At 35.7% G+C, this 23,740-nt stretch overlaps 1 protein-coding gene across 1 annotated transcript in view; it reads right to left on the reverse strand.

The window, feature by feature from the left end:
- Window positions 1–22,256: 22,256 nt before the first annotated feature.
- The window catches only part of NCAM2 (neural cell adhesion molecule 2), a 263,496-nt gene continuing 262,012 nt past the window's right edge, over window positions 22,257–23,740 (reverse strand). The window contains exon 18 of the mRNA XM_077790949.2: window positions 22,257–22,995. Within this exon, the coding sequence (XP_077647075.1) occupies window positions 22,884–22,995 (112 nt within the window). The 3' untranslated portion in view covers window positions 22,257–22,883. The remainder of the gene's footprint in view (window positions 22,996–23,740) is intronic.

Here is a 23,740-nt window from a genome sequence, read left to right on the forward strand (position 1 = left end):
TTTCTGTGCTGGGGTGAAGGAAAAGTTATAAAATATTGAAAACTCTCAAATCAGATTATTTCAGTGAGACTGGTCTCTGAACACCATCCACAGATGCTGTTTGTATTTACATATACAAACAAAACCATACCCGGTCTCAAAAACAATTGTGGTTTAATTATTAAAAAAAAGTAAAAAACCCCAAATTCTACACCAAGACATACCAAAAACCAACCCCCCAAAAACTACACTTAACAAAAAACCCCCAAAATTTTAACATTATAACAGCTGATGTCATTCTGAGAACAGAAAACAATAGCAATAGCTGCTGAAAACATGTGTCTTATCTTAAATTTCCTAGGAAATCAAAATAAACAATAAAGCAGCTATGGAAAATGTTATTCCAGAGGGTAGTTAGACATCTGACAGACTTCAGCTGAAATGTAGTCTTCTCTAGCAAATAAAAAATAAACATTAGAAACCAGAAGATAAGATCAGGCAATGGCACATCCTTCTCAATTTTAATTTCTTTAATCTGAATTTGCAGGGTTTCTCCCCACTTTCCCTGTGAATCAGGATTGAGGTGCTTTTCAGGCATGATTGCAATCAATTAAATGTGCATTACCAACATCTACTGGGAGGGATTGTCAAAATCTCAATATGAGTAAAAGTGAGCATGCTACACATGTGGAACCAAGAATTTATTGTCAGCCTAGTGAATGTTTTGGCATTCAGTTGGGCCAAATAACAAATACAGAAAATTCGCAGTGGTTAAAAATGTTACGTGTATACTTGTGTATGACTGTATTAAAAAATATTCCCAGTCCTCCCTTTCTCTGGTATGCTTATGTTCCCAAAGCCTGTGTGGGTCCAATGGTATTCCTCAAGTAGAGAGCTGGGGAATGTCACGGGCACATGAACGTCCTCAGCTCCCTCTGGGGCAGGTGGAATGCTGGTGGTGGCATCCTTTCCTTGTCAGAGCCAGTTCAGTAGTTTTTGCATACATTCACATACTATGCCCTGCTCCCTTCTCCCAGAAGGAGGTGAAAGCTCCCCCACAGCCCCCCAACATCCCTGGGGTTCCTTTCCCCAGTGGCATTCCCAGAGCTGGACTGAGACAGTCTGGGCAATGGGAACCCAACTCAGCCCTCTCACCCCTGGGACCCAGCACAGCCCAATTCCTGCCCTGACAGCATTTACACGTTAACATGATTTTGCTCTTTCCAGGTACCTGCTTTAATAGATTTATTCTCCAGCTGTTCTCCAGCATGATTCATCTGCTAAATAAATAGATTGGCACCATTTGGAATTTGTGCTAGACATGGCTAGCTGGGGAGCTATAATTCATATTTCACTTTCTGAACTCATTTCAGTGCCTGCTTGCCAGACTTTTGAAGTTACTCAGGATTATCTGTCTTTCACTTTAACCCAGTTCAGTAAGAGTCTTAATCAGGATAAGACTCATTTGCTTCAATAGGATTTACTGCTTAAATTAGGCAGATGTTTAAGACTCTAATTCAGCAAGGTGTTTAATCATTACACCCTGCCTGTCAAAACAGTAATCCCAATGGGAACCGTGATTTAACACTTATTTAAACTCTTAAATATATATTTAATTTCATTTTTTTAGTACTGTTCAGAATATAAAGGAAAATAAGTACATGCTTAAACTCACATACTACATGCTTTGATGCATGGATTTCATATTCTTTGAAATACCACATTAACAAGTTAGGAGAAGGATTTACAAACTTTTCTATTCTTTTTTCCTCCAGGAAATCCATTATACATATATACAAAAGCTTCAGTTAAAGGGGAAAAAATCCTACATTTTTTATTAATAACCGAAGAGTTATTTGATTAGCATTTTGGCAAAGAATATGAGCCCTTTAAGCTGTTATGCAGGTGTTCATAAAATAGGTGAAAATGAAAACTTGGAAAGGCTATAAAATGTTATTACCATGATGAACTTACTTGAACAGAGATGAAAGTCAGCTCAAAGTTAACAAAACTCTGAAGAACTGCAGAACTATACAAATACCCCCTTTTAATTAAAGTATTTATAGGGGGAAAAAAAATGCCACTCAATCAGTATGTATCACAGCCCTCATGATAAAAGTTTTAAATATTTTTCTTACTTGAAACATTTTTTTTTAGTGTTAGTAGAGAAAAGGACTAATCAACAGGCTTCTGGGCATTCATTCTTCCTTCAGCTTTGTTTGTTAGTATGAATGCTCAACTGCTACTGGACACCACACCAAAACATCTCACTGACATGACTGTATACAAATTCCAGGTCAAATAAGTTTGTATATAAAATTTATTAATTATCTGTTTATGAGATAATATAGAATCATTCCAACCTAGGAAAAGGGTAGAGGAATATTCTTAGTCATGTTCTGCATGCTTTTCTGAATACTGACATGAGCATTTTCCTAAATTGAGATAATCTCCCAAACTGGATGTGAGGCCAGGAGCAGTTGCTTCAATAAACAAGCCCTAGCAGCCTAACAAGCCTAACAAGATAACAGTCACTCAAGGTAACAACATAATTATTTGGAATCCAATAACCTGAGAGTTCATTTACTTTTTTGGAGATACTGCCACATTGAGATCAAGGCATATAAAGCAGCTACTTTCAAAGTAAACAAGATACAAGGCTGGAAGAGTCTCTGGGGCACCTTAGTTAAGTAGATCTATGTTCAGTGAAGCCTCCTTTTATACACATTTTTTACCTAACTTTATTAAACTGTTGAGTAACACATGGTCTAGCAAAGTTTGGGGATTTTTTTCAATTTTTATCCTACAATAAATATGACTGAAGATGCAATTTGAAAATGAGGACTACTTTTCAAAACTGCCTAAACAGGAATTTACACAAATAAGGTTTTTGAGAAGAAAATGATCAGAAGAGGAACAACAAAGATAAACTGTCTCCTGAATGCCAGGTCTGAAGAGGTGTATTTACTGTAACAACACAAGTTAAGTATATATATTTATCAGAATGCAACACAACAGCAATAGTACCTATTACCTTACACCTTGGAATTACCACTCTTTCCAATAAAATTCCTGCTGGGATACCATACCTCACTACTATCTAGGCTTGTAACAACTATTTTCTTAAGGACAAAATAAGGCAGAGATTCCCTTTCTTTGTAAAACCCCATGCAATTTTAAATTTAAAAAATATCTGCTCACAGATCTTTTAACTTGAATCCCAAACATAAGAATGAATGTATGGAGACATACCTAGTAAATACAGAATTTCTTCTTGTGAAAACTGGGCTCTTAAATAAGCAGACTTTTATTTTTTAATAATTATTCTGAGATATGTGTGAGCAATATCTAACAAAATGGGGCTGAGTTATACAACTTCCCAAGCCTCCATGCACTAATAGAGCACAGGAAAATTACAATAGTAAAGTTATTTGGTTTTGACTCCTTCAAAGACTTGAATTAAAGCAGCAAATTTGAAACTACCACCTTCAGCACAAGAGTTAAAGGAAGAATTCTTCTAAATTAATTTATAGCTCAGTTTTTTATGGAAAAGAATTCTGAATCCTGTCAGGAAAAGCCCAAATTTATTTTTCTTTATGCATGCCAGTGAACACTGACAGGTATAATTCATAGTCAGTTTGTTATTTATGCCTCAACCGGTAGAGAGTGGTCAATTTAGAGTTTTAATATTAAGTCAGCAAAGAAGGAGGTATAGCACATATATTTAAGTATGTGCAGAGGTTTTTATATTTTGATACTGAACCAATAAATTTCACAAGTAGCAAACCCATGAACGGATGGAGACAAACCCAAAAAATACAGAATTTCTTCTTGTGAAAATTGGGCTCTTAAGAAGCCAATTTTTTTAAAATCATTTTTTGAGGCATGTGTAAGCAATATCTAACACAATTAATTCTTATTCTTTGGGAATACACACATTTGCTACTCCTCCCCATCAAAATCAAAGTAGAGAGTATGATGACTAAAGCCATAATTTGTGAAGCAGTTTTCTTCAGGGTTCCATTTTATCTGTAGATGCAGCATTGCAATAAATCACCCCATGTACAACCAAGATGATTGCAAAAAGTGTGCATGAATTATTCTGAGAAGTTCACCACTGAGATTTGAATGCCCCAGAGTAATTTGAACGTAACTACTCTTCACTTTTCCCTTCAGTTAGTACAATTTTATCTTATTTTCATTTAATTTCCTGAAAAATGTTAAAATATCTCCATTAAATTTCTCAATTTTAAACAGCAAAGTTATAGAATATTTTTCATGCTTATGTCATCTCAAGGGTTTTTAAAAAAAACACATGAAAGTTTCTCGCACTATGAACATTTTACATAGGCATACTATAATTTTATTGAAATAATATACCTCCTATTCAGGTACTCACTTTTAGTCCATTTTCTTTAAGAATGATTCACAGAGATCTGAGGTTCAGTTAATGCACACTTCCAGGAGAAATCTATTTCTGTTAGATGAGTTCAAGCCTAGTTGTGCAGTCTTATTTTCAGTCTTGCCAGACATTTAATTTTCACTACTACCTTTAGTTGAACAAACTGTTGCTTATCTGAGAAGAGGCTGGGGGAAGAGGAGAGAAAGGGAGAGGAAGACATCCAAATTTGTGTCTTCTCCACAAAGCCAAAATACATTATGCCCTCATTTAAATAGGACTGTGATCATAAGCCTGTTCATGGTACATGACTCGTCTTCCCTAATCAGCATTCCTCAGTTTGACACTAATATATCCTAACAAGGACAGCCAGAAGTTGTGTAAAAATAAAGAGATTCAGCAAAGAGCTGAAGTTGTCAATAAAATCTTACAAGTAACTCAAGGTCACTGTGTCAAATAACTCACTTCAGCTTGTGTAGAACTGCAAATTGACATGGGAAGACAAACAGTTTTTCAGAGCTCCATCTCTGCCTGCTGTAAAACAGATTCCAGGCAGATTTCAAATTGGGTGTTTTGAAATCTAAACACTGAAGTATCACAGTTTCATCACCTCTATCATTTCTGCCTATGGGCAAAGTAAATTGAAGGCTTCCAAGAAATGTTTCATTCAAAGCGAACATAAGTATGTGTTGTGCCACATAAACAAGACTTGGAAAGGTGTATCTGCTACATCACTATGAAACATAAATGAAAAAAGCAGATTAAAAGTATAGAAAAGAGATAATGAATGTCAGGGACAAAACAACAATGTTATTTTAGTCTGAAGATATGAGAAAGATACGAGTGGTAGAAATTACAGGATTATATTACTTCTAATTACACAATCACAAAATAGGTTCCAAATGGAACCTGTGTGTGGTTATTCATGAGGGAGAACTGGATATAGTATGATTAAGATTAGATTTAACATTAGAAAGAAACTAGTTAGTTGAAATAAACTATAGATAGAGGAAAGAACGAGATAAGGTAAGAGGTGAAAATAAAAACTAGCATAGAGTAACACAGGACACTTGTGTAAAAACTGAGTAAATGAATAGTAGATGAATTAAATATTATGTTAAGCTTAAAACAATAAGGATACAGACTCTATTAAACTAGCATAATTAAGAGTAATTTCTAAAAGTTATTCTGGTCATTTTGGCCATACAGAAAGTTTAGACCTTAAACATAGCAAGTTTTATTACTGCAATGACATTCCTGTCCATACTTCTTTGGTCTAAGCGATTGTATATGTGTGATGTATATTTCACTATTTCTTTTATTTAATTTTTTTAGTCAAACTATGAAAAGATGCAATGTTTCTAAAAAATGCCAGGTGAATGACTCTGAGAGGGGAATGGGGGTTAACACCAATATGCTGTTGATTTTGCCATTGGAAATTCTACTGTGTATACTGACAGCTTCAAACACAGAAAAACCCTGCAAATATCTGAAAAAAAGGCAAGTTTTGCATTATACATTTTGCATTATGTTAAAAGTGATGACCCCAGGCTGTCACTATTCCATTAAAGAACAATATTATCCCCATTTGACAGGAAAAAGTACTGTATCTCTGTGCCTTATAGATGAAAACGTTATGGATTCAGGAAATTGGGACCTCCTGGGGCATTTGATGGAGTTAATAGCAGCTGTTTCATTAAAACCAGCATTCTGGAATGTAAAAAAAAACAAAAATCCACCATATTATAACTAGTATTTGTAGCTATTTTGCAACATAATAATAAATGAAGCAAACAACAAAGCTGATTTAAATACAAAAATAAATTTTTAAGAGATATTTTAAATAATCTGTGTTATTTTTCCTTCTAAAAAGCTGCTCTTTCTACTTACAGAAAGAAAAAACCCAAACAAAACCAACCTGCTCTTACCTTGGATAAAGAAAACTAACCAAACTCACAGCTAAAAAAAGTCCAAAATATTTTTTTCTGCTTCTTGTTTTGGTATGCTTTCCAAAATTTCTAGTGGTTAAAAAAGAAAACGTTTTTTATATTACAAGCCATGTTTAATCTTATGCTCTGTCCGTACTATCCAGCCCAGCTTGTCTAATACATGTAATTTGCTTAAACTCACCTTACTACAGAGCAAGGTATATTAGCAAAACTCATTAACCTAACATTTTTGATCAATAAATAGATATTCTTTTATATTGTACCCTTGATAAAGTCACAAGGAAAAAGGTAAAACATTCATCAAATAAATCATTCATTAGAAATTAGCCACCAAGTTCTGAGAGTCGAGAGCTGATATTTGTATGTTTATGGTGACTTTCTAAGTGCACTGAAACTGAGTGTCTCTGGAACTCCTGAAGTTCAAATATGAGTTTATGTATTTAGGAAACTGATGGAGGACTTTAAGGCACATAGCTGGAGACACTTGGCTTAATGTTACTTACACATGTGTGTATTTTCCTTATCACATACTTTTCATTCTAGTATTTTTCTTTGTGGAAGACTAAATTAGCCTGTTAAAAAAAGTTGTAAAGCAAGCCAAGCAAAACCTCCCTTCTGCATTCTTTTATTTCAGTGATATTTGAATATACCATTAGGAAACTGTGCCATTAGGGAATAGAAAATCTAGTCTGCAGACAGCATTTGCTTTGAATTTCAGACTATACATTAAATGCCTGGAATGATCTTCAACCAAACCCAGAAAGGAAAACTTTGCCATTAAACTGCTGTATAAACATACATTTTCATTAAATCTTCCTCATACTGCAGATTAAAATTTATAGAAGTTCATTAGCAGCTAGTAAACACTTAGACTGTGTCAAAGTGTTGCTGTGTGACCTCTGTGATGTGACTACTGATCAGGAGTTGTGAGAGCAAACAGAAGAAGCATACACTTGTGCACAGACAAGACATGCTTGTGTTTATATATGCAATCAGAGCTTCTCAAATCTTTCTTCCTGAGGATTACTACTCAGCTGAGGGAAAAAGAGAAAAAAATGCAGACCCAAAAGCAGGTTATAGAGGCAGCATGGATTGCCTGCTTGAGCAACTACTTATGAGGACCAAATAATGCCAGGTAAGAGAGAAATCAACAAAAAGTTTCAAAGCAAAGAAAGGAAGATATTGAGTTATATGAGTAAAACATTAACATAAGACAACTTCAAACCAGACCTCTTTATCCTGCCCATTTACAGGTCTTTTCAAGGGTTGACATCAAAAATCAGGATGGAGGAAAGCCTTGCCTCTGGATGGGCTGAGAACAAGCACCTAGAACACTGGTTTTGCAGAGCCTCAGCCTTAAATGTACCCAAAGTGAAGAGGAACAATCATCTGAAATGCCCAACACAGGAGGAAACAACTGTTTCAGGTGCAGCATTTGCTCTTCTGAGCAGTCACTTCAAGGGCTGGATCTTTCCTACTTATAGGATGTGTGGAGCCATTAGCAACCAGCTTCCCTGCAACGTGAGCAAAGCCAAAGAACTAACCCTGGTACTCTCTAGAGTTCCTGCAGCAGCTGTGTCAAAGAAAAGGAATTTCTGTTGATTAACTTGTAGCTCAGAATGAGCTGGATATGGGCAACCCTGCTACCAACTAAATCTAGAGTCCCCTTATCCATACAAAGATCAATCTAATGGCTGTGGCATCTTATCATCCTCTCTTCATTAACATATTAAATCACACACCAAATCAACAAGGACTAATCTGGATCACAGAAGAAGGGGTTATTTTCTAACAGGGAGAAGAGAGAATTAAAACAAACCCTAAAATGAACTTCCTTCTTATAGGAAGCAGCTCACTATCCAGCTTTTTCTTCTGCCTTCCTACTCCATGATTTTCCTTCTTCATTTTCGTCAATAAAAAGAATACACATGGAATATAAATTCTTTTGTATCTCTGGCTATCATTTTGTATACAATGAATTGCTATTTAAGCCATCAGGAATGTAATTAGGATAATAACTAACTAGGCAGTAAAAACTTTTCTTCTTCCTCTATTCAGCCTCTCATCCCTCCCCCCTCCCCATGCTTCTGCACAAGTGGAGGATGTTAATTATCTTTAACAAAAGGTAAAAAATCCTTCTAGTGAATGTTAAAAAAACCAAACTACATGTAAAAATGCTAGTGAAACATAAACTTTAAGGAATTTATAGATTTTAGAGGAGCTAAGATTTTAGTTAGAAATAAGCCTTACTAGAGTTAAATAAAATAATAATAATAAATGAGTAGGCCTTGATGAAATTAAGAGTTAGTAGTTAACTAATAATTGATTGCTTGTCAGCACAATGTTTAGTTAGCTGGGTTTATAATGAAGAATATAGAAACTGACAAATAGCTTTAGGAACATAAGACAATTGTGGCCTCCTCTGTTCTGAAACCAATTGAAGACAAGGAATGGGAGTTCTGCCAAGAGTTCATTTGTCATATTTGCATTGAAAAGGTAGAAAGGTCAGAATGAGGAAGACTTCATTGACTTCCTCATTTTGAGACCCCTCCCCATGAAAGGGACACCGACCCATTTCAAGGGACAAACTAGGCATGCTTAATAGCTTTTGGAGTGATCAGCATAGGAAGAGAGGAATGGGATGCACCAAAATGATGAATATGTATTTGTATTTTGTGTATTCAATACTTGTATGGATAAAAAGACTCTGTAATCACCTGGAAGGCACGGTGTGGATTTGGGAACTATCCCACACGCTGCCCGGCGTCCAATAAACACACACTTTCTAACTTTAAATTGTTAGAGAGTTTTTGTCCGTCATAGCTGGATGCCGGTACTAGATCAATATCCATATTTTTAAATAAGTCACTAGTGCTGGAGTAGTGGTTGCTGCTGCCTATAATCTGTCCCCAACAAGCCTCTCCTGTAGAAAAGCAAGTTGAGATAACCTTCAGGCAATGCAGTCAGACCCTCACTCAACACACACTGAAGCTGTCTCAGCCATAGAGGCAAGAAAGGCTATTTTTGCAGGCTTTTATTTCAGTGAAGGAATCACATGTGGCTGAAGAGAACCCAGCAAGGTAAAAAGAGGGGCACCACGTGTAGGAGACAGTTTAAGAAGGGGAAGGGGTGGGGGCCAGAGCTAAGGCTGGACACAGGGGTTTGGTCTCCAGGGGAAGACCAAACCTTGGGGGTGGCCACCAGGGATACCAATCTAATGAGGGACAGGGAAACAAGAAAGCAGGGGAAGTTACACAGGGGATGTTGACACAGAAGTCCATTTTGGAGTCTGCTTCTTCCCTCAGGAGGACTGACTGTATAAGTAGTTACTGGTGTTGTCAGGACCAATGACTTGGGAATTGACTGAGGCAGGAGAGTTCATGAGATGCTACATACATGGTTTTCATTTAGCTGCTATGTTAACTCTTGCATATCAGTAAATTAATTTTAGCTTAACAAATATAGCAGACCTAGCTCAAAATATGTGTACATAGAAGTCTTAGGCAAGAGCTGCACTGAAAGACAGACTTATTTATATATAAGCCACAGATGAATATAAAGCACCAGCTGTGGGGTATCAGCACTTCATTTTCTGCACCAGCTTTGTTGCTCCAAGTGCAAGTGGAAGCTCAGACAGACTGAAGTACTTGGGGATGGGTTATACCTGTACAAACACAGGTCTACTGAAGTTAAATGAAAGATATAAGAGAAAACGTGCATGGTGAATCAGTATTAATAGTGAAGATTGTCCATTATACTTTCTATTTCTGTAGAGGAAAGCATAACAAAAGGTCTACTTCAAGAGTTCTTAAATGGGGACTGAGTTGGGTTCCACCACAAGAGCAAAGCTTTGGTAAAATTTCCAGTGGAGTCAATTTGCCTCCCTTTACTTTCTGTGGATTCCACAGCATATTTGACATAGTCTTTCTAATTTTAGGTTTAATTGTAGGTGGCAAATTCCGTGATAGCTATTTAACCATACCAGGGACTGACTTAACTCAATTTACATATATCATATTAAGTCTTGTAACAAGCTATCTGGGATTTGTCCTATTCCTATTTTCATCCCCTTGCAACACTAAAAACCTTAGCACAGATGGTTCAGCTTTATAATACTGTAATTTAAAGTGTATTATCTCAGATGTTTTGGCAGTTCTGGATGGTCTGAGGCAGTTTTCTGGCAAAAGGAGTCAAGCTGGTACAATATTGTGATGAAAAGGAAGCAATTATGATGTTTATTTCTGATATATTTTGTAGCAAATGATGAATCAATCTTAATTGAGATGCAGGTAGGTATTTATCTCACTGAAGAAATTAAATTTCTAAGAAAAAAAAGCAAAGCAAACAATCCATATCTATCTGCCTGTATCTAAAAAGGTATAAACCTTTGCTTTGAGAAAATGTTACTTCTTCATACTGTGGCAGAGTACCATGTAGTGGACATAAAAATCAGGAAGAGAAGCTGTGTGTAGAGGCTGTGTGTAAGTCATCTGCATCCATCCCAAATCAATTCCAATAAAACCTTAAATTCTACTGCTATTATGTTTTGAGCCTAATAAAAATAACTGATTAAATCCAGATGTGTGGTATGTCTTTAGAAGCTGAAATTACTTTTAAAGTCAAGTATTACTCCTTGCAGAACTAAATGCAGCACCATGTGATGGTAGCTCAAAGGGAGTTAAGAGACTGCAGCTGAGATGGAAAATTTCTAGATTTGGACACATTTGTGGTTATTTATGCTAGCATTCAGGCAAGAGATTGACAACCTCATGTTAACAGACTTTGTAAAAGGCAAATAAACAGTGATCAATTTGACTATAAGGAAAACATAGGAAAGAAATCAATTTTAATATGATTTGGAACTAATTTTTAGAGTATCTTGTATTTCTAAATGCAATGGAATACAAAAACAAAAATACAAAAAAATACAATTTTTTTTTTTGCTACAGGAAGGCAGTCCATTTTGCTTCTATAAAATCCCAGCCTGGTCTCAACTATTTTGAAGTGATATGAATGAGATTTAACAAAAGGAAGTATACAAATATTTGAAGGTTCCCAAATTAGCCATTCATAATAGAGTCCTGTTGTTTTTTGGTTTTTTTAATTGTAGTAAAGAGTTTTTGGAGATGCATGTATTGTATGGTCATTCTGTAAACACGTCTAGCAAGAGCCAAATAAGTGGAAATCAGTTTAAAAAGAAATCAACTCTATTCCAACAGGTGAGTTTGTTCAAACATTAAAATTGGGTAAAATTCTACAAAGCCTTCCAGTCCACCCAGTCCATTCCCAGCTGATCTGTGCAAGAGAGCAGTTCTGGACTGGGGAATAGTTGCTAAGAAACAGCCAAAACCTTCTAAAGATGAATATACTTGATTATCTAGGATGTCGTTGTCATCTGGCTGCTTGCTCAGCTAAATGAGTGAAGCAAACCACAAAAATTCTAACACAACCTGTCTGCCTGACACATTTTTTAAATTGAAGCAATGGAGTCATGACCACAAATACAGGAAGAACAGGAGGTCATTGCACAGGCTCATCAGTCAATAGATCCATAAGTGGTCCAAAGAAAAGGTCTGTGCACAGAGAAGGGAACAAGGAAAACACACTGTACTTCTCATGTTTGTATGTTTTTTATTCAAGCTTGACAGAGAAAAAGTTACATAGTAGAATAAATGTTCAATTATATAAATTGAGCTTAATGCATCCTTAAGGCTACTCTAAAAAAAATCCATAAAAACAAAAATCTAGAGATTATAATTTATCTGGACTAAGCAAAAATTCCACCTCAGAAGTGCTTTGGGACCACACCTAGGTGCTATGCAGTTTTCAGAAGAAATAATGAAATAGACCCTGAGAGGAAGGCAATGTATTGTTAGCAGAAAAGTTTGGGGGTTGTGCTCAGCACCATAGGAATATGATGTTACACAGGTCAGAATGCTGAAGGTGTAACACTGCCTGAACATATGTACTTACCTCTGGGAAAGAGCCAAGTTACATGCACCAGCCAGCTGCAAAACAATAACACCACACTTGCATTTGTTTAATGCCTCAGAAGGTGCCCTCAAAAGGTGTAGTAAAGAAAAAAATCCTTGAATATGTTAATTGTTCTATTACAGATAGCAAAGAATTTTAAAATAGGTTAGCTGGGATAAGTTCATGTTTCTTTTGTTGTCTGTTAAGCTACTCAGGCACTTGCAGGGAAATTTGGTTGAGGTGGTATAGGAAGATATTATCTCTACTCTCTGAACAATAATTTAATTCATGGCTGCCCTTTCACATAGAAGTTACTGCCAACACTTCAGAGGAATATGCCTCAACAGGCAGCATAACATGTTGATACAGCAGAGATTTGGGAAGCAGGCATTCAGTTTCTCATAATTTGACAAAGAATTTGTAACTCTTTGGGGTGAAGTTAACAACATCACCATTATTGAAAATAGTTCTAATTTGTACAGCTTGCCACTAAAATATCTTACAGAGGATGTAGTCTCTTCTCAGGATTTGGCTATTGCTCTCATGCTCAGATAGTGGTACCAAGTCAGCTGTTAAATGTGTGCTCAGTAACACATGCATTGTTCAAACACAAACGCACAAACTCCAAGAAGCAGCAGGATTTCTCACAAAACACAGCAAAAAGCATCTTTTAATCTAAGGTGAAAATCTGGCAAAGTTTATTATGCTTGTTCTTATATTTATTGAGAGTGTTCTCACTGAAATCAGTCAGATAAATGGGTCCATAAATCTTTAACAAACAATAGCCAAGGAGAGGAAAAGAAACATTACACTTTCCTGTCAATTGATTTGCTCAATCTAAGCAACTGTCACTCAAAATGGAAATCAGACCCTCTGACCCCTAATCCAGTGCTACAGCCCTTCTCATTGCTCTCCCACCTAAGACAAATTACAAACTACAAGGACCTTATCTCCCAAGAATCTCATACAAAATAAAACCAATCAGCAGAGTATGATCAGTCTACTTGTAGCACTATATTTTCCTCAGCTGAGAACTGTGCTTAACCTGAAACCCCTGAATAATCAATATGTTATTGCTTAAACATGGTGGCAGTGGGCACTTACCCAATACCTATCTCCAGCCCCCCCTTTTTTTTTTTTGTTTAACCCAATCTGAGAATAGATTAAATTCTATGTGAAGTGTTTCTCTAACCTTCCAAGCTCTGGGAACCCCAACTGGGCCTGGAGCTCCCCCACCTTATCCACAACCCAAAACTCCTATCAACCAACCTCCTAGGGCCATCAACCCCTGTCCTCACCTCAGCTTCACTCACACACCAGGGGGATCCTGGCTTGATTTTAGCCCTGCATCAGCCCTATGGGATCACTAGAGCTGAGGCTGTCTCACCTACTCCTCCCCCTTGTCCTGGCTGTCTTGTTCCTGGGATAAGGATGGTGGGAGAGACCCTGGCTGCCAAAGCCTCCCACCCCTCTCATGGGTCCCCCAACACCCCCGTGCCAAGGAGTTCCCAGACATCACGGCACCTCGACACTGCTATTTCAACACCAGAGAAATCTAATGCTAGCTTCTAATTGCTTCATGGGTTTTATGGATATTTTTAGTTAACAGAGTTAACAGCAAATTCATCAGTAATTGATGGAGTGGCTTTTATGCCTCTGTCTTACTGCTTCCTTCTTATTCCCACATCCATCAAGTAGAGAGTGGTATCTTCAGAATTCCTCGTCTGATGCTGGAATCAAAATCTCAGAAAACAATCAAACACTTTCTTTGGTCAAATTTGCAGCAGGTTTGCTGCATGCAAACACAAAAAATATGGATGCTGTAGTGTAAGACAAGACCATGGATCCTTCAGTTAGCAATAGGATGTTTCAGCTTTGGGAGTTTATGTTGACTTGAAGAACACAAGTCAACATATGTGCATGGCAGTGATAATAATAACTGAGTATTCTATCACCAGATTATACAAGTGATTTTTGTCTGTTTTCCTTTATGCAAAGAAAAAAAAAAATTTACAGAGTAAATGCCTTTATTTTTTCAAAATATTTCAATTTCTACTGAGTATATATTTTACAGAAAGAAGGCTAGAATAAAATGCTGCAGATGGGTATGTCTTGAATTCTAAGAAGGGCAGAACCATGACTTCAGTGCAACAATTGACACATCCCATTAGGGAATGGCCTCATTACAAAACTTGTCTATCATTAAAAGTTTTGCATAGGAGACCTCTAAAATATTTCACCACTTTTATTCTGTGCTACTTATCACACAGTGGTTGGAATTTCAGTGCAAGTGCCTTGTCAGTTAAATTTGCAGTACACTATGTGCAAATGTCATTGCTTTCTCCAAATTATTTTTTTTCTTAAAGATATGTGTAACTCATAAATCAATTTGAAAACAATACTTTAAAAAACCCTTATGTTTATCTCTGATGGTTTTGGAGAACGTATAGTGGCACATAAAAACTTTCTATTTCTTGTGATTAAAGATTATTTAGGCCTTCAGATACAAGTTAATGATGAAGTGCTAGTTTCGTGATCTGTGATAAAAAGTGTCAAAATTTATACATCATGTTATGTTCTATGAAAATGAAACTACTTTTTAAAATTTAAAATAATAAGATATCATTTCCCAGTTCCCAGTTTAGTCCTAAAACATGACATTTGCTTAGTAGAATGATTTTCTTTTTAATTCCAAACATATTGTTCTCTTAATGATCAGATTGCCTGAAAGAATTCTACAACTTTGTGCCTGACCTGATCAGTCTCCTGCCAGATGTGATTCATTCTGCTTTCTCAGAAACATCACTGACATTGCTTTATACTGCACTGAGTGTGAATGGGTTTCAGTCCTTTGTTTAATCAAAGACAGTTTTATCTTTTTGCTACATAAAGGATTTTTACAAAAATTAAAGTCTTTGCAAAAATTAAAGTCCAACGCTATGCTCAGTTTAGAGGTTTGGGTTTTTCTAGAAAGTGTTGAATAAATCAACAAAGAAATTTTAACCATATTCCCAAAAATAAGCATTTTCCACATAGGAATGAGCTTACAAATACAGCTTAATTTTCAGGATCTGCTAGGGCTCAAATGAGAGAGTTAGTCATCTTTGCCAAGAATCAAAATGTGACACTTTTTTTTTCATTTTGTTTGGGTCTTCTTTGTGCAGTGCTAGCTGTGTCTAATTTAGGAATGACACAGATAAACAAATTTTCAGTATCAAGGTACCTGACTATAATTTTTTTATCTTGTATTTTGAGTATCATGTCTGAAATATGTGAGACCATGATATATTTTGACAAGGTTAAATTTTAAAAATTTGAATCAATTTCTGAACATGTCTTACATTACCTTTTTGTTAGCAGCAATGTGCAATAATTGTATTAATACTCACCTCTAAATTAAAGGGACAACCTCACTTGTGGCCAGTGTACTGAACTGATTTTTTTCTCAAGAGATCTGAACAAAATTTGTGCATCATTTCAGGATATCTGGGGATTTTTCTTTTCAGTGACAAGTTGATGTTGAGAAGACACTGAAGCAGTTCCCTCATGTTCATTTTTTCAATAGTAAGAGACATTTTTGCTAATTGTTAATGCTGCTACTGACACTTTGGGAAGCATATGCCTAAGACATCTGTAGTAGCAGAGCTTAAGGATCTGTGGAAGGAAGAAAATGAAGCTGTGAAGACATTGTTGGGTGCAAAATATATTACTCCTATGTACTGCCCCTCCATTCTTAGGCTGGTGTGGTATTTTAGAGCTTAGGTTACTCTCAGAAAACTGATTCTTAGGCATGAATACACAATTTAGCAAGTTTCTCTTGGGTTACTTAATTTTATTGGTGGTAAAATGGATGCCACAGACATCCCTCTGCCATTTCAGGGAAGTGCCTGAGATATATTCTCAGCTGTGTTTTGAGCTGTGCTTTGCCCATTTTCCATCTTTAGTGAAATAAAACACAGCACTGCAGTAAAAGCCTGTTTCCTTGCAGACCATGCCTAACTTGTTTTCATCATCTCCTGGTGCTGCCAACACAGTTACAAGACTTTTGGAAGGTTCTAGGTTTGGCAAAATAAGGTGGTTTTTCGTCAATATAATCTTTTTCTCTGGTGTAAACTAAATACCTCTAAAATGTCACGGTTGCATTGCTTGGAAAAAAAAATCTTGTCTATCAGTACCTTATCTATTGGGGATGATCATAATCGGCCTCAAGCTGAGCTGGAGACCCAGGATCCTAACAATAGATGTATTTTGACAGACAAGAGAGTAATAAATTGCAGGTCTGTGCGAGCATTATTCAGTACTTCTATAATGGAGATAAAATAAAGGGTACGTTTCTTTTTGGAAATGAGATTTCTAATGAATCAGACATCTTGACAGAAAGACACTTAACAAAAATAAATGTAACTGCAACACTTCATTAAAGTAAAAGTATCTTTACTATTAATATACAAATGGTGAAGAGTGACAAATAATTGATATACTTTAAGCCATACTTTCAATGTCTTTCATAAATACAAAACCAGCATCTGCGATATTACTTCTTTTTACAGTATAGAGATATATATATATACACACAGCATTTCATAGGGACATAAGATTCTGAAACAATAAACAAACTAGCTCCAGTGGTAGCTAACTTATCAGTATATAATTCAGGTGGCAGATATCGCAAGTGGGCTGTTGACAACGTGTGGAATAACAAAAACAATATATGGTATGCTTTAGCTCATACTGTACACAGCATACAAATACGTACCGACTGCTCATTGTAGCAGGAAAGCCTTTTGTTTCTCTCCTTTTAAAACCTTGTCTAAGTAGTTCAAAACTCTTAGTGTATATTTGTTATTGATCTGTAGAGACTCTGAGGGTTTGTCTTGCCCTTCCTCCAACCCTGAATTTTTCTGAAAATCTGAAAGACTGTATCCTAATTTCATGGGGGAGTTAAAGGACGTGGCAGGGTTAATTTTGTGTCTTCTCTGGTTTTCAGAGCTCTCATTACCCTGCCTTTTGGCAGTGCCCTTCAGCAGCCTCCCTTGCTTCAGTTGCTCCCTTTTCCCTTGTCAATGATGAGGAGAGATGCTCCCAGCCCTCTCCTGGCTCACTCTTTGGCACCTGTTCTCTCTGGCAGTCGCTTTCCTGAGCTCTGTCGGCACCACATCTGGTCACCTCACCCGCTCCCCACCTCACCTGTGACTTAAAAGCTGCCAATACAAATTTGGCAATAAATATTCATTTCATTTCTCTGGGCTAAAAATGGCCAATATTCAAGTTTGAAAGTCAAACATTATGAGGATCTCAATGCCTCTTAAGAGAAAAGATAGACTGGTAAACTGAGAATTCTCTGAACATGATCCAAACCCAAATTTGTAAGGCTTATTTTGGCTCAGGTCTAAGTAAATTGATGTAAGAACACATATCTGCAGTGGAAATACTGAAGATCACTTAAAACTTACAAAACTGCTGTCAAGTGGACAGGGTACTTTACAAACTCAAAAAAATTTGAAAAAATCTGGAAAAGGGGTGAAGAGTTTTTTAAAAAGATTTATTTAACCATGGTAGCTTTTTGTCTATCAGAAAGATTATCTGAAGCTAAACAAGGAGATTTAAGAAGGAGAATTTTTTACTTAGAATGTTTTCATTGTCACCTAAAGAAGTATTGCAACCTCAGTGAGTTACTTAAAGAGATGTTTTATTTTTGGACATATCGTAATGTATGGGATAAAACTGTCATTGGATATTCTATCACCATTTCCTGATCAGTGAAAACTCCTGATAGAAAAACCTCCTCTGTGCAAAATGTCAGTAGGAACATGGCAGAATATTTGAGTTCCAATTACACCTGGAAATCTGATTCACAAAAACAACTCGATCAGCTGAGGACCTGCAGAGTCTCACTGAGATGGATGAATAAAATGCAGGTCCTGCTGGAATCAGTTTGTGTCTTAAATCCTGGAGGTCTGGATTGAGACCTGGATTCCACTGTGACTTTTATGCAACGCTCTTAGCACCCCTCCATAAATCAAAGAGGTCTTGAACTTTCTCAGGAAATGGTCTTTTTGGAGGTCCTTTAATCAGGAGTGAATATCCAACGAACACAATATTCTACAAAAGTCTTACTTCCTACAACAATTTACATAGCAATGGTGAGGCTGCAAATGAATGTGAAATGAACATTCTCTCCAGTTTATCTCTAGAGGTAAAATGGTGGGAAGATGCTCCATATCATCTTTCAGATTTGAGGGAAGATTTTAATGTTTTAGGTCTAAGCACTTAAATAGAACTAAGGAGACTTTCTATCTGACTCTTGAACTTGAGAAATTGGTCAAAACACCCCTACACATCCACTACATTCTCCATCTATTTGAAACTTTTCAGCAGTAAGACACCTACCATGACCCTCATTGGAATTGTGATCTCAAAAGATTTTTGCATATTTTGTGTTTGTTACTTGAAAACAATACCTTCGGTTTGATTTAGACGAATATTTGAGAATATTTGAGCAGAAAAGTATGTGTCAGTAAAGCTTTCAATTTTTTTAAACAGGCTTTGTAGACAAATTATCGAAGATTTTTCTTTAATAAAGCAGAGTGGCATGCTATCAAAAGGCACAAATACATTTCCATTATCTGGTCTAGGAAACAGAAAAAATGGCATGATGATCATACTACAGTTTGATGATTGGCACTTAAATAAATAATCAAACTAATTACCATCATGAAAAGAAAGCCATTTTGTTTTGGATGAGCATCGATGCAGAGGCTGAAGACAGCAGTTGGAATTTACTGCACCAGGGGCTGATGTCAACCAGCCTTTGTAGATGATGGCCACGGTGTAACTACGTTGTAGATATCTATGAAGAAATAGAAAGTAGGCCCAATCCTGCAAGGTCTCTTATGGAAGTACATCCATTTTCCTGCTCACATCCACCCCACTAATATCAGTGTGGTGCCATTTAAGGGGTGGTTTCAACCACACAAAATTTCTTGCAAGACTGAGGCCCGAATAAATTAATCTTTGTCACATTAGGCATTAGCATCACCAGAATAGCAAATATTTCTGCAACCACAAAAAAAATCTTATAAGTCAAAAAAGGCAAATAAACAAACAAAACCAGGAAAAGCCTCTCCAGGGTATGTTTGATTACTAAATTGTAAAATATTAATTAATAATTTGTTATTATTGTGGTAAATCAGAAATCAAGTCTACTAAAAAAACCAAAAAAAATAACAAGGAGCTTTAAGTAATTTTACTTAATTGTACTCCTTTTTTTTTTTTTTTTTTTTGAAAAGAGATTGTCACTGTCACATTTTGTTCAGTACTAATTTCAATGGCTCCCTCCCACCTTACTCCCTGGAGTATGTTAGTGTAACAATTCAGATTACTTTTACAAATAGTTATATTTTTGTCAACTCTTCTGACATTTCATACTAACACTTAAAATTACTTTTAGACAGTAAAAGTGACATTTATACAGATACCTGTTTTTGTTTGTTTTGTTTTTTTAAATCTAGAATAGGAAAAGAAAATAAACAAATGTTGTTATTCCAGTTCTACATATATCTTACAAATTACTATGCGCAAATTATTTCCTCATTTGGAAATATTTGTAACTATTTTGAAATACCAGTGTTTTTCAGCATTCTTTCATACTGAGAGTTTGGTTTTCTCCTGCACAGCAAAGAGTTAAAGCACAAGAGATAACCTATTAATCCACAGACCAAAAAGGTGTGCTTGGACAGTCCATCAGAAATTTAGAGCTGTTTTATTCTCAGCCCTCACACAGATCAACTGCCAAGAGACATAACAGCAAGAAGAAATTAAATACTCCTGGAAACAGATTTTGATTTTTCATACAGTATAGAAGGAAATGCTTTTGCTTCCCATATTGAAATAATATTGCAATCTATTTTGCTTGTAAAGAGTAGCACAGGTGTATTAGTAATAAATATGCTGACAAGACCTCTTCCATCTTCTAATCCCTTCACACTGTAATTAGAGGCCATATCAGGAAATTAAAAAAAACAAAAAACACAACCATAAAAACCCTACCAATATAGAACCATTAGGCCATGTTTTTTGGGTTTTCTTTGTATAAGTTCAACTAAGAAGTACCAAAGTTTGAAATGCATCTGCAGCTGAGCCTAAACACTGTTAATTCTTCTACATGGTATAGGCACCTTCTTGTGGAAATGATCATGCTAGCTTCAGAAAAAACACCATTTATGTAGAGGAGATTGAATGGTAGCATCCAGATTTGTCATAGCAGGTGGAAGAGGAAATTTTGTCTACCATCTTCATCCTCATCCCGGTAAAAATATTGTGTGAGGGGATGTTCAACCACACCAACCACATTATACTCAGCTGCTGGAGTTGTCCAGATTCCTTCTTTGCATTTTGATAGAAGAAATCCCAGCTGCAAATGCATACTTTCTGGAAATACTATAAATCCATATAGATAAATGAGATAACTGTTCTCCTAATTATAGGTTAGGAGCAGGCCTGCTTGCTGTGTGCTTAGAACGAATCAGGAAATCTGATTAGAAATTATCAGAAATCAGATAGACAAGCAGCTGTTTGGTAGTACTGCCTGCCCAGTTTGTGGGAACAACATTGAGAGTTCATAAAGAACGTCTTTGTCTTTCCTTCACCCAGAATTAGTACCTCAGTATTTAGAGAAACTTCTTTTCAACACTTTTCAATTATTATCTTCCACGACTTTCATCCTATAATGCCATCCTTTCTTACCCATATTTTTCACTTTGGTACTGCTTTTGTGGGAATTTGGCCTCCTATCCTAGCCATACCAGGGATATGTCTCTGTCCTCAACTGTTCATTTTAGGTATTTCTCAAAGTGAGGAAAAGTTGTAAAAAACTCATTAAATAACTTGGTTTTGAAAAAAAAAGAAAGAACTAAAAATTAAATATAAATATATTCTCCTCAGCTCTTTCAAATGCACTTAAACTTGGATTAACAAGAAGGTCATTATTATATTTTCCTCAAATTTGGGAGATCCTTTTACATTTTGCTTTCAGTTTTACTGCACAAAAGTCATAAAGTACAAAGACTTCAAATATGATCAAAATTCAGATATAGCATGAAGAAAACACAATTTGATGAGTAAAATACACTTAAACCTCATGCATGGTTTAGATGTGGAAAATTCACAACTTACTCTACCAGTTACTCCTGACAAGTAGAATTTTCCAGTCTAGTTTTCTATATGGTTTATTTACTTCTTTCAAAGCAAGGCTTTGAAGAGTTTGGTAGGTGTGGATAAACTATGATAGAAGGGAAACAAACTATATTGCTCCAGTTAGTGGCACCACTATATAAATGAAAAATTCATATGAATGAATTTCAGATCAAATAAATCCGTGAAATTTCCTGGTGGGGAATGTTGATCAGAATAATAAAAAGGAATGTCTTAAAGAAAGCTTGACATTAAAAAAAAACATATTTGGTTGAATATAAGATTGCATTAGTTACTAATTTAAAATTGTTCCTAACTGCTTAGACAAAATTCCCTTTCCATCTGTTCTTACATTGTACTTAAGAGAAAAGGTATGAAATCACAAAGGAAAAAGTCCTGATTCAAAAAGGCCAAGTTTAATATTTTACATACTGATTTGAGGAGAAAATGTGTTTACTTTACTAAACCACAGTTTTATCCCTTAGATAAATTGTTTGAACTAAGAATAAAATGAAAACCGTGTACGTATAAATATATTGGGACACATATTGTAAATTTTCTTTTGAAGTAAAGATTATGATTAAAAAACAGATTTATTTTTACACCTTAGCTGCATTTTAGTTCACATGTAACTTTCAAAACTTTTATACAGAAAACTTGAAGCATTGAAAATCCTAGAGCCATTCAGAGTCACACTCTCATAGTTAGGATGAAGCTAATAGAGTGTTGTAAAATATTTGGCCAATTTTATCTGAGTTTATATCGTGAGTACTAGGTTTTTGGGGTTTTTTAAATTATTTATTTTTTGAACAACGCAGGAGAAACTGCAGTGGGACCTGGCTCTCCATTGATGAGTTTTGCTTTTTTGATTGCCTCAAGTGATAATCACAGCTGGAAGGAATATTGAGTGTCAGCTAGAGCTAAGGTCTTAAACATTATGTTGAAACTAGTTTAGCGTTTTCTTTTTTTAAAGGCAACCTAAAATTTCATTTATTGTAAATGGGAATAAATATATTGTCATATGGCACTTTATGCATGTAGCTTGGACTGTAAGATCTTGAGAGGCCTGATGTGTTGTTTTTGGTTAGGGGTACTTTAGAATTTTTCTTCTAAATTGACACACTTTGTCATATAATAAATTATAGTTCTTATTCTGCAGATTTTTCAAATTTATAGCATGGGACTTGATGTCAGCAAAACTACACACTAAAACCATTAACAAAAAAGAAAAATATAGAAAAAAACTGTAGACAGAAACTGTTTCATCGTATGTACACATGTACTAACAATTCCAAGCTTAAGTTTCCCAAAAATTAAGGTCAGCTGTAAAGTTTTGGTCACAGGATTACTTCAATCCAAATGCATTTTCCAGACAGCTGTAGTTTATCTTATTATGCTTTGCTATCATCTTCTTTTGACTGGATGATATCATTAGCAACTTTGATTTCTATGGTTTCTGGATTTAAAGCTTCTTTGCCATTTTCCTCCTTTAGTGGCAGCTTCCTATCAGAAAAAAAGAGGAATTGTGGTAACACAAAAATAAAACACTCTGTAATTTAGGTCTATAGCATATATATGGTACATATAGGTCACAGTGTAGAACAATATGTTTTTTAAAGTAATGTACAGTTATTCTGTTATGAGCACAAGGTTCTCTGGTTTTAAAGCAATTCATATTAACTCTTTCAATTTCTATAAAGCCACAAATATCACATGATAAGAACATTGGTGCTGCTCAAAATACAGTTCTTCAATCAGACAAAAGAGGAAAAAAAAGTCAAATTACTTGACCCAAGACAGTACAGAGGTATGTGTTGCCTACTGTGAAAGATACAGTGAAACATTTACAGTCAAGATTTTGCTTGACTTTTAAATCTTGGTAAAACTTTTTAAATGTCTTTTCTAAATGTAAATCCAGTATACAAAAGAACATGGCTATTATTGGAGACTATGCCAAGACATAGGTAAAGTATTTCTTATAGTGCAAGCAGGTAATGGAAGTTTCATTAGAAAATTCTACAGTTTAATTTTCATGGATCATACAGTGTAGCTTCATTAAGAACTTACAGCTCTTTTAAGACTTAGTGAAAACTCTGAAGATTTGGCAAAAGAGTCTCCACCCTCTTGAATGTGATCTCATTGAAAAAGGTCTTGAAAATCATTGATTCCCTTCTGCCAGTAATTAGCTGTTGAAAAATATAGCTGTCAAAAAGATGTATGGTTTGCTGAGATGTTCCTGTAATAATGT

This window comes from Lonchura striata, chromosome 1 (genome assembly GCF_050655825.1).
Source record: "Lonchura striata isolate lonStrDom1 chromosome 1, ASM5065582v1, whole genome shotgun sequence".
Classification (NCBI taxonomy): Eukaryota; Metazoa; Chordata; class Aves; order Passeriformes; family Estrildidae; genus Lonchura; species Lonchura striata.